Source organism: Eutrigla gurnardus, assembly GCF_963514095.1.
Source record: "Eutrigla gurnardus genome assembly, chromosome: 1".
Taxonomy (NCBI): domain Eukaryota; kingdom Metazoa; phylum Chordata; class Actinopteri; order Perciformes; family Triglidae; genus Eutrigla; species Eutrigla gurnardus.
Window position 1 is genome coordinate 21392843 of NC_139915.1, and position 15306 is coordinate 21408148.

A 15306-nucleotide genomic window follows, 5' to 3' on the forward strand; every position below is an offset into this window, starting at 1 on the left:
CAGGAAACTCACCTGTGAATCACCTGTGTCGCTGGACGCTGAGGGGCGCCACATTAAAAAAAAAAACTCTAAACGTCTGTGTCTCAGTATAATTGAAACACTAGCAGTCAACAAACCTGAAAAATAAAAACACCAGGTGATGCATTTTCACACATTTATTTGAAAGAAGAGCCATACTTTGCAGATTCTGTTGGGATACAAGTCTCAGAAAAGACAATACACACACATTTATTGATGCGTGTTTAAAAATACAAAATGAAAATGAAAACCAAAACTCAGAGAATAAGGCTGGTCTGGTGATCACATTGGTTTGTTTTCAACACTTCTCTATACAAGAAGTGGTGCACTTACATTCTCCTCGCTGACTTTTAAACATATCTTTGGAATATACAATCTTAGCAGTTCACAAATCCGCATACAAACAGAGAGAAAATAAAGTAAACAATGCATTAAGATGGACTACATGTGTATGTATGACAAAAATATGCAGATTGGAGCACATTAGTAGCGTGAATACATTAAAAAAATACTTCAGAAATATGAGTGAAGATCATTGGCTTAATATGATCTGACTGGTGAGGTGACCAATTTAACATAACTCAGCAAAGGAGGAAAGCTATGTGTGCCTGCTAATAAAGTAGTCTTCAATCAATCTGGTACTTAGATTATAAGACACTTCAAGTACAGTCTCAATAAAAGGCCAGCAAACTGGTAAATTATTGAATCCAATATTATCATCACTGTTTCCATTTTATTCTGTACATACGGAGAATGTTATATTTTCATTGCATTCTTAATGCCGGTTTAAGTTCCTGAATTGTACAGGCTTTTCGAAGACAGCTGTCCCAGGAGGCCACAAAGAGTTCTGAGCCAAAATGTCACTAAAAAGGTCACAGACAACTCTCTGATCTCAATACATGTCTAACCAAGACACATATGATGCACAATGTTGTATTCAAGTTGAGGAGCCTCTGCACTCTGTGAAGGATAATGTAAACCAATTAGGTACCAGTCTTATATAACGGTGGTTGCAACAGAAATAAGAGTAGTTGTGTATTGGCTCAGACTCGCAACAATGTGGTCTGCGTGTGAAGTCACAGTAAACAAAGGAAAATAAGTATGGAAAAAAACACATGCTATACAGTGTCTGTAACATAAATAAAAACATATGATGCTCTCACACAGATGTATCAGGAAAAGGATAGGTCCTCTCTCTACAGTATGTCAACTGAGTTCAGTACACGTCTCACATGAATGAAATTTACATGCAGATTAGGATGTTTGAACCCAACAAGCAGCAAATGGTAAAATCAGGAATAAAATTGTAAAAAACAAATGAGAGAAAAGAGGACTTTAAGGCATGTGCGTAGGGCCAGCATAAGGCAAACAGTAGAGCAAAAATATAAAAATAAACACACCAACGGAAAATTCAGTAACACTGAGTTCACAGTACCTGAAAGAAACCAAGTAACCATTATCAAGAGAGAACTGGCATGATGCATGCCCAAAATTTGATATGCAGTGATGCACATACATTGTGTTCTGTATCAAAGGCTTTTAAAAATATATATTTATCTTGGGTATTTGTTAGGGATGAACCAATCTGACTTTTTCAGTCTCGATAACAGCGATACCTGGGATTTGGTTATTGGCAGATACCAGTGTTCAATTAAGCTGTATGCCTCACTATGGGGAAGAGACTGGGATCGTGCTTTATGTGTAAGGCAACATCAGGCTTGATTCGAACATTACTTCCCTAATTTTGGAAAAATAAAATTAAAATAAAATTGTTTGTTTGAATTAGCAGATCGGCTTATTTACACCGATACCCAATCTAGCTAGTTGAGTTATAGTTTTCAGTATCGCTGCATCTCTGGTACTTGTCTATAATAAAGTCAACTGATAAAGGTCCATCTGCCATCCAGTTTTCAAACTATTACATATATTTGACCTGCTGGGTGACAGGTTGGTCAAACACAAAAACAAAAGTCAAGGAAGCGGGAATGTTCACACATCATATGTTCATGTTCATGAGCCAAATGAGAGGGGGGACCACATGAAATGAGGATCCAGAAAGAATGGCTTGGCTTACTTATTTAAAAAATGCCTTAATTTCTAGGCAAGCTATAGTTCTGCTGGTGGTTCAACAGAAGTAGATTCAATAATTCAAATTTAGAAGTACAACAGTAATGAGAGGTGAGTTAGCGCGTGGTGTGACTCAGGCGAAGGTCTGAGTCATTCTGAACGTTTTAGACCGTCTCATCTGACCACGAGTAGGCCGTACAATACGTTATGTAAACACCTCACACTTAGAATACAACTATGGTTTGAGAAAAGGTAAAGCTGTAATTTTGTCAGTACTGTTTTGCCGGGTGTCTGTTGCAGCATTAATGAAATTGACCTTTTAATTAAGCTTAACAGACAAATTAATAGCCAACGGATTCAAACTGACTTCTTTGGAGTCACCTGGAATCTAAAAATGCTTTCTGTTACAGGTTGCCTATGCTTTAGGAAGTTTTAAACCCTGATGCAGAGGATAAATCCCACCATTTTTTGTCACGTCACCACCTAAGGCTTAGTAGAAAAGACATTAAAAAAGCACTAAATATGGTTACTCAACTCGGTAACTACTACATGTAACAGGGTTGAGAGAGTGTACTTATGGGGGAGACAACATAGTCGAGGAAATGGTTGCTATTGAAGAGCTTGGCTGAATGATTCTTCTAGTAGAGAGGTTATTTTGTTTTGGTCCACCTGTGAAGAGAACACAAACCGTTTGAACAGGACATTACTGATAAGATACACCCATCTGTTAGGGGAGATATAAGACATCATGACAACTACGACACATAGACTAACATACCCAAGTCAGTGGAACAGATGAGGCATAAAACTGTTTTAAGTATCCATGAAGTACATTAAGAGGAGAAAATCATTAAGACAGAAGCCTACATCTACTCTCGCCCACAGAGATGTGGAGTGACTATATAACACTAACGTAGGTGGGTGGGTGAGTGGGCCCACAAGAACAAATGGGCATGTTAAGGCTCTTATAGAAGGAGCTGTGTATGTGTTGGAGGGTATGAAGCAGAGTCAGGGGTCATCTTACCTATTAAATCTACAACATTTTCACAGTTTGATACAGAAATAACCGACAGTATCACCCACACACATTAACCTGTGGCCTTGCACGCACGCACACACGCACACGCACACACACACACACGCACACACACACACACACACACACACACACACACACACACACACACACACACACACACACACACACACACACACACACTGTAAATCACTTTTTGATATATGAAACACCCACCTCACTAATTAAGCCCAGCTGCACCAACTCTTCAGCCAACTCTTGGACATTCTCATCTGAAACACACACCAGGCGAGTTAAAAACAGTAGTATTTCATAGAGACGTAACACCAGCTTCATCGTCAACTCTACAAGTCACTCACTATATCTAACACACACACGCACACGCACACACACACACACACACACACACACACACACACACACACACACACTATGGCGTCAGAATCGTTTCATATTACTAGTGCAACTATCAACTGAACGCGTCACACCAGCGTGCTTTGACGCCTGTGCAGCACACAGCGCCTGACGTGTAATGTAGTTTCCTCATTGACTTATAATGGTCACGCGTTCACGCGCACGTTCACGCGTGATGGCTGCTGCACGCCTGTGATCACATTACGCGGAGTAACTACGTGTAACATTCATGCGTTTTTTAGCGAACGCACGCATTAACGCTCGCATGAAGATAATTGAACATTTTTGTCGGGCGCTCACATGTACGCGGAAACGACGTGCGCAGACTCTGTCACGCGTAACAAGAAGCTGCATACATATGAAGCAGCGTGCGCACGTCTGTCTCTCACTGTTTGACAAATGTTGTTACGCGTTCACACGCACGTGCGGTCGCAGATTCTGATGCTGCGCGGCCGGAAGTTGATCTGCTGTGCGCACCTACTCCGCGTAACATGAGCGTGTAATGTAGTTGCCTCTCCTGGTTGACTGAAATGAACAGGCCAACTACATTACGCGTTCAAGTTACGCGGAGTAGGTGCGCACAGCAGATCAACTTCCGGCCGCGCAGCATCAGAATCTGCGACCGCACGTGCGTGTGAACGCGTAACAACATTTGTCAAACAGTGACAGACAGACGTGCGCACGCTGCTTCATATGTACGCAGCTTCTTGTTACGCGTGACATACAACCTGCGCACGACAACGCACGCACGCACGCACGCACGCACGCACGCACGCACAACAAAGTAACCATGCGTTCACACACACGCTGCTGCGCGTCTTTCTAAGTGTTTTGACATCAATTTACCTTCACACACACACACACACACACACACACACACACACACACACACACACACACACACACACACACACACAATGAAGGTAAATCGATGTCAAAACACTTAGAAAGATGCGCAGCAGCGTGTGTGTGAACGCATGGTTATTTGTTATGCGTGCGTGCGTGCGTTGTCGTGCGCAGGTTGTATGTCACGCGTAACAAGAAGCTGCGTACATATGAAGCAGCGTGCGCACGTCTGTCTGTCACTGTTTGACAAATGTTGTTACGCGTTCACACGACGTGCGGTCGCAGATTCTGATGCTGCGCGGCCGGAATTGATCTGCTGTGCGCACCTACTCCGCGTAACTTGAACGCGTAATGTAGTTGGCCTGTTCATTTCAGTCAACCAGGGGAGGCAACTACATTACACGCTCATGTTACGCGGAGTAGGTGCGCACAGCAGATCAATTCCGTCGTTTCCGCGTACATGTGAGCGCCTGACAAAAATGTTCAATTATCTTCATGCGAGCGTTAATGCGTGCGTTCGCTAAAAAACGCATGAATGTTACGCGTAGTTACTCCGCGTAATGTGATCACAGGCGTGCAGCAGCCATCACGCGTGAACGTGCGCGTGAACGCGTGACCATTATAAGTCAATGAGGAAACTACATTACACGTCAGGCGCTGTGTGCTGCACAGGCGTCAAAGCACGCGGGTGTGACGCGTTCAGTTGATAGTTGCGCAAGTAATATGAAACGATTCTGACGCCATACACACACACACACACACACACACACACACACACACACACACACACACACACACACACACACACACACACACACACACACACACACACACACACACACACAGTAGTAACGATCAGGCTCAGGGTAAAATTCAACTTGCAGAAAATATGGTCCAGATGCTGCTTCTAAATCCACATTCTATCATAAAACATTAAAAACCATCAAACCTCTGCTGCAGTTTTTGATATTCCTGTGGGCATCTGGCATAGCGTAAATACTTAATTTAGTCCAATACAGTTAAAAAGGCCAAAAAGTCAAGAATGAGACTTATCTGGCAGGAACATTAAAAAAAGCCCCAGCATGTTTCAACCAGCATGGTGATCATTAGGGCATGATCTGTTAAAACATGTTAGCGTTTTAAATATTCCTCTTTAGCCTTGGTATTAAAGGCTTAATGATTTAATGGATAGCCTTAAGCCTCTTCTCATTTCCCCAATTTTAAAGTGCCTGGAACATTCTTCCTGGACTTATATTTTTATATTTCTTTCCCAAACTGCTAATGAGTCCTGTATTTGTCCCACAAAACTAATTTAACCCAGCTCATCAAAAGTTAAACCCCTTTTAACTGTTTACCCTAAAAACCATCAGTACATTTCAGGAAGCCTCCTCAAGCCTCAATAATCAATTATTTAGGACAAATCTATCTCAGAAAAGAAAAGTCATATATGAACATTTCTACACCAGCAGTAATAAATGTTATAATGCAGCTACAACCCCTATTGTTATGTAAAAGAACGTGTGTTCTAACTGTCCTATTTCTATGACTTTAAGTTACATAAGAGTGTAAGGATTCACTTGAAAGTATAAGACAGTTTGAGGTAAAGTACTTCAAAAAATAACCTCAAACGAACTACAAAGGGCATCAAAAGAAGAACACAATATATGCAACGTTGCACATAAATGGAAAAACATGGTGGATTTTACAAACAAATGGAGGAAATGGAGCACAAAACAACTCTCACGTGGATAAAAAGAAAAACACCAGCAGACAGATTGATATTGGAGCAGAGTGAGAGGCTCCCTTGCTTGTTTGTGTCTTGTGGTGGGAAATCAAGTTAATAACAAAATGTGTTAATTTAATTATGAGGGGAAAAAAGGTTTCAATAGAAGTCAAGTGTATGCAAAGGAGGGCAGGGGGTGAAATTGAAGTAGCTAAGTTTGCTAGTGGCCCCACACAGAGCACAGTGATACTTTGGACTTTGGCCTGTAGATAAGTAAAGCTTTGAAGAATATCCCCCGATATCACCAGGAGTGATTGTTTACAAAGAGAACAAGGTGTGTCTACGATGTGCAGTCACAGTAGTATTAAATTGCGAGTGTGCTGAAGGAGAATTATGACGTGAGAAACAGTTGGAGCGAGGAAGAGCAGAGGAGATAAAGTAGTGAGTAGTGAGTGTGTGTGAGTGAGTGAGTGAGAGGGAGATGAAAGCCTGGGAAGAGATTGTCGGATCTTGACACGAGAGGGGACAGCTGTCAGCTGCAGCCTTTCAGGGGCCTGGCATTTCCCACACGCCGGCAACGTTACACATACTGACCATACCTGTGTGTGCATGTGCACATTGGATCATACTACCTTCACTATTCTGACCGTTGCAACAGTTGTGTTGTGTGTTTTTATTCGCATTTGTGTTCCTCTGGTTTGTAGTCTGCTGCACAGCATTGAAATGAAAATCCCCAATTTCAAAGTAAAACATTCCAAATTTGTCAAGAATAATCATAGTTGTTTTAAACAGATTCCAAGCCATTGATGTTATATTTATAAGGTTTTCATGACACATAAGCAACACTTAAGTCTCCCTACCTAAAATAGTCTTGCATACTGTATATCGTGACGCCATCCGAGTTTCGAGCTCACTCTGGAATCTCAATCTCACTTTCCTCACATGCCTCAGTGCACACATATGTGGAGGCACCGTATATTGAAACTCAAGTCAAATGTAATTCTACCGTTAACCCTAAATCCAAGATGTAAACCTAAACTGTCCAAATGGATAAAATATCACATTTCATAAAAATCCTTCTACTTTGAAGGACTAACAACAAAATACAAATGCAAACATATATATATGCATAAACGTGTCACATCCACACCAATTATGCGTTCTGGTACTGAGATTGTATACACACACACACACACACACACACACACACACACACACACACACACACACACACACACACACACACACACACACACACACACACACACACACACACACACACACACACGATTGTGTAATTGCAGGAGCCACATTAATATTGACTGGTTGGAAATGTCGAAGGTTGTTTCTGGTTGTTTTGTTTTAGCACCAAGTAGTACACCCAAATCAGAACGCCAAGGTCCCTTTTCATGTACTGAAACTTGACTGTGAATGCATTGAGCAAACTGGGTGGAAATTTTAGGAATCGGGCACACAATAACAAAATGAGTGATCCTAACTTGAAGCTCAGAGACTGATTATGTGTCAGTGTGTGATAGAAGAGGTGATCTTACGAGGTAACATGTCACAGCTTAGATGTCTATTCAGTTTATCCTCCAGTTTCAGCAGCAACGTTAGCTGAAAGGAGAGAAAGACAACAACTGGCAAAAATTAGCAATTATAAGATACACCCATCTGTTAGGGGAGATATAAGACATCATGATAACTACGACACATAGACTAACATACCCAAGTCAGTGGAACAGATGAGGCATAAAACTGTTTTAAGTATCCATGAAGTACATTAAGAGGAGAAAGTCATTAAGACAGAAGCCTACATCTACTCTCGCCCACAGAGATGTGGAGTGACTATATAACACTAACGTAGGTGGGTGGGTGAGTGGGCCCACAAGAACAAATGGGCATGTTAAGGCTCTTATAGAAGGAGCTGTGTATGTGTTGGAGGGTATGAAGCAGAGTCAGGGGTCATCTTACCTATTAAATCTACAACATTTTCACAGTTTGATACAGAAATAACCGACAGTATCACCCACACACATTAACCTGTGGCCTTGCACGCATGCACACGTTTCACGCTATTCTTATACTTATATACTAATAGTTGGAATAATCTCATGCTGTTGGTTGATGCGGGAAACCTGTACGTTGTATTTTGAATTCCTAAACAATAAATGATCAACCCATAAATAATATTGCAAAGACTTACATGGTACTTTGCGCCGTCCTCGACCGATTCCACATTACACTGCATATTAATGACCTACAGAAGAAATATAGAAATCTAAATATGAATGGTTCTCAACTAGTGCTCAAATTTCCGAACATTAAATACACAGTATACATGATTGGGAAAATTAAGAATTTTTATCATCAGGATGATTCGTTGTGATATGTCACCATTGTGATTGCATCTAATATGCAGTATAATCTGTTGTACTCACCCGCCGTGTCTCGAGTTCTGCAGGTTCAGGGGTGGGGGATTTGACCAACGGGACGACGATGGGAGATTTAACAGTCTCCCGTTGAGGCTGCTGAGGACAGGGCAGCCCGAATGCCGTCATTGGATAAATACCATTCCTGATCCATGGAAGGAGGGGAAAACAAAGACCGGGACAGATGGAGAAAACATAACAGCAAGAGAGAATGAAAGAGGAGAGAGAGGAGTTGGAAGAAGTTATATAAGGTAATACAAGAATAATGAAAACATCTGAGGTAAGCAAAGCTATAAATACAAAAAAGGAGATGAGAGAGAAAATGTAACAAATTCTTGATGTTGAAAGTATATTATATAATACAGTAAGAAAACCACAAAAAGCATAACATTCACACTAATAGTCTTTGTTTCTCTTTCAAATACAAATGTGTACCACAAAAGTAACACATTGATAAAAACTATTAAAAAAAAAAAGGAATTCCTGATGTAATACCTTGGTCTGCTGGTGGCCAATTAATTTATGTGGCCATGATTTAATATTACACACACAGAGGTGGAAAAAAGCAAATACTTTCAATTTAGTACATTTGGTAAAACCCCAGCATCTGTAATTAAGTTCATGATTCATGTTTTAGGAGGTCATATAGTCAGATGGTCCCATACTGCCCTCATGTGGTCGGATAGTGTTTATCTTTGGGGTTTAAGGAAATTGAGAGAACAACTGGGCTTTCTTCTGCTTTCCTTCTTACCTGACATCCTCCAGGAATTTATCAAGCTCTAATGCAGGAAACTGTGAAAGCCTACAGAATAAGTAGATACAAGCAGAAAAAAAAGATAATATAATAATTTATTCCTACAAACTTAGAAAAGAAAGAAAAAAACAGTTTGTAGGACACATACAAATATATATATATATATTAAAAATAATAACAGTAAGGATTTCTCAACGTTGATGCATTTTTCCCACATCTCTATGGACATATTGAGGATTAAAGAAATAATGTGCTGTGGTAATGCTGTTGCTATTAAATCAAATACCAAATTATATTAATAACTATTGTTATGGTTTGTGCTGTATCTAGCTGAGGCTGAATTATGGATATCGGCTTCTGGGTCTTACTTGAGTTGAACATCCTCTTTCTTCTCAGCGATGATCAGGTTGGGGTCCAGGTTCTTAGTGATCTCCTCCAGGGCATTCTCGGGAATCATATCTGGAAAATCAAAGCCAGTTCTGATTAGGGGATGCTGGTAGTTAAGATATGTTACTTTAAACGTATGCTTGCTTGAATTTTTACTGGTGACATCTGATTATGTGTGAGAGACAGGAATATTTTCATGAGAGTGTATCCCACTTTAAGTGCATCCCACTTTAAGTGCATTATCTATGTAGGTTTTTTTTTAAATTCCGCGTTAGATTTCCTAGTTCTTAAGTGCACTGCATTCATTGATTCTTCTTGAAACTAGGGAGTTCCATCTCCATAACCGAATAAACATGGACTCAGACATGTTAGATTTAGAAAGCTGAACCAACTGATATTTACACATCCAGCAAAAACGGAGCACCATTAACATTATTTTGGATTTGTCTTTTTTCCCCACTGGATTATTGTGAATTAAATCTCCTTTAAACTTTATTTAGGTCTCCACCAACCCGGACGAAAAAAGTTTACCTTTTAAGCCTGCACAATGTTTGACTTTCCCTCCCAGTTAGTTGCCTTTGTCTTCCTACTGCTGGGTGCTGTGAGGAAGCTATGAGTGACACCTACATTAAACATTACAATCTGATCCATTGGGTATGCAGAAAACGAATAGTGGAGCTTTAACTGATATAGGTTCAACAGCACCTCTTCCTGCTCAGCATGCTCACAAGTTTTAACTCAAGCTCAAGTTGCTTATTTGGTCAGTCTTCTTCTTTACCATTTCACCTTGATATGAGCACATCAAAATAACTAAATATGTTGTTCTGTTACTCTTGTATGTGTATGTTAAAGACTCACGGTGGTGGCTGACAATACAATGTGCAGCCAGAAGTTTTAGCAGCGGTACTTCAAACAGAGCTTGGTTAAACAGCAGCTCTCTGGCTGTAGGCCTTGTACTGGGATCACACTCCAGGCACTTCTGGATTAACTCCTACAAAAACAAACATCCGTGTCACATACATCTGGAGAAACGTCTTGTGTGCCTAAACGGGGCTTTCAAATAAACACATAAAACACATTAATATGCACATAGACAAAGCTTAATCTGGCATGATGTTTCAAGATACTGAACATGGAAACACATACTCTACTCTCTTAATCTCACCCTCTGTAGTGGGTCCTCCAGTAACTGTATTGCACTGTTTATGGCCTCTTGAGAAACGAAAGAGGACTCTCCATTCCCCTGAATTTCCAAGAGTGCCATCTGCAACAAACAAACACACACATTAGCATATTAAAAAAGGCTCAGGCCATCCTATCCTGTATCGTGGATCCCATCTCACCTCTAAGGCACATATGCCAAACGAGTAGATGTCTACACCCGTGGTGACATCATCAACATCTACAATAACAGAAGGAATAAAAAGAAAAGAAAAATACATAGATATTATATCATAGACTAAAATGTGCCCTTCCCCTCTCAAATATCAAAGGTGGCAACAAATGCTTGGCCAGATTCATTGTCTGGTACAACATTGTTGCACTGAGAAGTCATATCATGTTAAATAAAAAGGGCGTTATAGAAAAACCAAACTAAAGAATTTTACAATGCCATGCTCTACTTCTATTGTGCTATGTTAATATAACACAATTGTGTGTCCTAAAAACAGTAATAGCCTAAAACATTTTTCCTATGTATCTTTATAATCCAGTATACTCTGGAGGTCAGGACACTGTCAATATCAATTATATTGATAATAGATAATATCACAAATGTGTCTTTTTGGTCGTGTCTACCTCCATATTCTGGGGCGAAGAAGTGCAAGTTCTTCTGTTCCTCATGACACGTCTTCACGTGGTTGTTTATAGTGTCTGGGGCAACTGCCGATGAGAATGGAGAGAATATGGAAGATATATAGAAGTAAGATGGAGAACAGTGAGTAAGGAGCAGGGATATGTTGACCAAAGAAGCAGAGAAAGACAAGAAAGAAAGTGTGTGATAAAGGGAGGATCGAGATGCAGGAAAAAAGAGGCAATATTACAGTTACATTGTGTAAAACAGACACCACTAACTATGTTGTGTCTAATAATACCAGTATCTTGTATCTCTAGGATGAAACTTTCGTAACTCTATACCTGATCCAATCTTGATGAGCCCGTTGTGTTGGATGAAGATGGTGTCACAAGTGAGGTTGCCATGGATGATGGGAGGGTCACATGAGTGGAGATAACTGAAGTGCAAAAAACCCATCCACAAATACAAATAAAAACTTGATTCGAAAGGGATTGGGTTGTTTTTCATGTGAGTGCATTTTTCATTGAATTTAACATAATGTTTGAAAAGGTGAGCCCAACCTGAGAGCAGAAAGGATCTGGGTGCACCATCTCTTCCAAGCCTGTAGGACGACAAGTAGCTGGTAGCTGGTTTCTCATATGGAGTAACTATAACTTGCATAATGTGATTTAAATTTACTCTAAATTGGTATAGAGTATATTTGCAAATGCTTTCTTCCTTTTGTCAGATGGCAATTAATGTGGTAATGAAGATATTGTTCCTCGCTTTGTGAAAAAAAGAGCTGTCACATTTCACAAGATATGTAGGTCATGCACAGCAAGACTTTCATACACCGTTACCACCGGTATATTTACATATTGTTGGTTATTACCTTTTCATTCATGGTTTTATGATTCTTCTTTGTCTTCTTTAGAAACTGTTTCAAGCTCCCTGATGACATATATTCAGTGATGAAAATCACCTGAGAGAGAGGAAGAAAACAGAGGAAACTTCATGGGCAGACATCACTCAAATATCAATTTTGAAAAAAAGATGCACAAATACTTATTTCATTTTTGAAAATGACGATTTCACTTATGAAGACCAACAAAGGATTTTAAAAACAAGCCTATGTCACCAATTTTAAGTCAACCAGATAATGTTTACCAGGCCTGACACTCACCCTGGCTCGGTTCTCCGTCGTGTCCGCCCAGTACTTGTGAAACTTGACGATATTTGCATGTTCCAAATGAATCAGGTTATCAAATACTGCCTTCAATTTCTCCTGAACACACAAGAAAAATACAATAACGTAAAGCATATATATGTGTGATATGTTAAAATAGTAATTTTGCTTTATTGACTCTTGTCTGTGCCTCAATGATGAGTAATATGTCAGAAAGAACAATTCATGAACAACCTACAAATAATCATTATTTTCTCTCATTTTCTCAAATAGTTTCAATGTTTTTTTTTGTTTACCTGGATAGTCTACCTGGATAGTCTATTATTGCTTCATAACAATTGGACAAGAGAGGAGCATTTAAAAAATATTTTTGACAAAAGATACAAGTGTTTTTCTTTAACTTAAATAACTTGATCGTAAAGGAGCTCCTTAAATGAAGAACAATATATCACTGACCGCGTAAATTCATGATTCTTAAAATATGTCAATATTGTTTACAATAGAAAAACTGGTCCTCACCTCCAGCGGTTTTAAGTTCTTCCTTTCTGAGATCATAACTTCATTCCAAACTACCTCGACCCCTTCCTCTGTGTCCATGGCCAAGTACGCAGCATCTATCCCTGGGACATTACGTTGATTCACCTACAATAGAAATGAACAGAAAATACTGTATGTGATAATATATTTCAATAGTGAAATGAAATACAAAATGCAAAAACAGTTGACAAAAGAATAAACAGAAGAAATGTGAAAAGCATTAATTCACTGCCATTCTCCTCCTCCTTTTCAGATGACATGGTGAAGCAATTTTTGTGATGCTAACGATACCTTCTACTTATTATTGCTGAACAAAAACGTGCCGCATGAAACTAATTTCCATTACAGAAACTAAAAATTTGAAAAAATAGAGAACATGATCTTCCACTAACAGCCAACAAGGAGCAATCCCTTCATTGCCAATACTAAAATCAATTGATCGTTGCCTTGATGATACTTGTGCAGTGACTCTGACCAATTGCATGAAAAAGAGGGATATTGATAAAAACAAATATTATATTTTGACTCAGTATGTAGCTACTGATTAACTTTTGCACAGGACTAATTACACTTTCATATAGCATTTATTCAACAACAAAAAGAACTGATGTGGTGTGTGAGATTAAACATCAGTAATTTCAAAATGATGGCTCAACAGGTTGTTCATTTTGCAGTAAAACAAGTTGGAGTTCAGATTCTGAATATTAATTTGATTGACTTTGCATCACTTAGATGTAATGCAGTCTTTCACATTTGGAAAAAAAATCTAGGATCTTCATCAAGTTATTACTGCATCTATTAATGTCGTCGACTGAGGTTCATGCCTCTAGTACACATACTCATGAGTCAAAAGTAAATGTGAATTTTGACTCATGCAGAGAAATGTGATGAATCTCATGATTGACTTTTAACTTAAACATGTAATACCTAGTGCATCATTTCACTTTGCCCTCACCTCCTCTCTGCGTTTCTGCCAGCGGCCACAGGGACTCTCCTCCAGGATTTCCGACTCATCTTCACTCTCATCCTCATCCTCCGTTGCTGTGGTGGCAGGAGGCTGCATGGAGGCCACAGGCGAAGACGTGGGTGCTCCACCTTCTACCTGTTGAGTATTACTGGAGATGTTTCCTGCGGGGACCTCTGGCTTCTTGCCCTCTCCACACGGAGCTCCTACATCCTGTGCCTCCAACATCACGTCACAGCTTGTATTCTTGCTGGCTCCTTTCTCCTGGGCTGTGACAACTTGCTGTGCCTCTTTCCCTTGCTTTCTCCTCTCTCTGTTTGAGCGGGTCACACATCCATTTTCTTCCCTGACCTGGCTTTCAACAAGGAGGGGGCTCTGTAAGTAAACGACACACGCTCATATATGTACAGTAACGTTACAACATTTTCTAACGTAAAGTCGTCGCACCTAGCGTAAAAAGTTAACATGTACGTTACCTGCTGGAAGACGAACTCATGTCATGTGCTTTAATGGTAACTTAGTATGGCCTCAGAGGCAGAGAAACGTGACTGTTACAGGACACTAAAACACCAGTCAATCAAACTAACTGTGGTAACTATAACTACTGAAGACTGTTTCCAACGTTAGCTTCGAGAAGTTCAGCCTCCCAGCTCTTTGCTAAATGTCCCCGGCTAACAAGCTACGGAAAGGTAAATAAACAAACAGGTAACATAAAAGTTAAGTAGCGATACATACAAAATCCTACCGTGGAACAGAGAAACTCCCGCAGAATCGAGACCCCTGGGTTACATACTGGTGAAAAGCAGTCAAATTGGATGCTTTTAAACAAAAAAAAGTGCTAGCTAGTTCGTCCTAAAATATGTTGTTGGGTTTCTAGTCCCCTTTCTCTTGGCAGAAGTGGGAGGGGCGGGGCAACAGTTGGGGAGCGCTTGTTTGCGTGCAGAAAACGCATTAGTGTAGTTGTTACTGATAGACCAGCAAAATAAGTTACACAAATTAATTTGAATTACAAATATAACATTGACTACAAGGGCGAATATATATTATTGTATAAAAAATGTTTTGTGTAATCTGTGGAGTATATATATATATATATACACACACACACACACACACACACACACACACACACACACACACACACACAAATAGTATTGCTTGTTTTAAC

At 39.8% G+C, this 15306-nt stretch overlaps 2 protein-coding genes across 6 annotated transcripts in view; one reads left to right on the forward strand and one right to left on the reverse strand.

Moving 5' to 3' along the window:
* The window catches only part of kif28 (kinesin family member 28), a 183067-nt gene that overhangs the window by 57925 nt on the left and 109836 nt on the right, over positions 1-15306 (forward strand). The window lies entirely within an intron of this gene.
* LOC311009540 (nuclear receptor-binding protein-like) lies at positions 141-15026 on the reverse strand. Of its 5 annotated transcripts, none has more exons than XM_084003793.1 (18): positions 14884-15026; positions 14130-14513; positions 13157-13279; positions 12635-12736; positions 12344-12433; positions 12033-12073; positions 11814-11908; positions 11475-11558; positions 11021-11079; positions 10843-10941; positions 10536-10668; positions 9659-9749; positions 9288-9338; positions 8546-8681; positions 8311-8364; positions 7658-7721; positions 3338-3393; positions 141-2754 (listed from the first exon to the last, which is right to left on the reverse strand). In XM_084003793.1, the coding sequence occupies exons 2-18, from the start codon at positions 14364-14366 to the stop codon at positions 2695-2697; spliced, it is 1575 nt and encodes a 524-aa protein (XP_083859919.1). In that variant the 5' UTR covers positions 14367-14513; positions 14884-15026; the 3' UTR covers positions 141-2694. The 5 variants fall into 5 exon arrangements, with proteins under 5 accessions (XP_083859919.1, XP_083859922.1, XP_083859923.1 ...); XM_084003796.1 differs by having other exon boundaries at positions 14130-14489; positions 14884-15020; XM_084003797.1 differs by having other exon boundaries at positions 14130-14489; positions 14874-15019.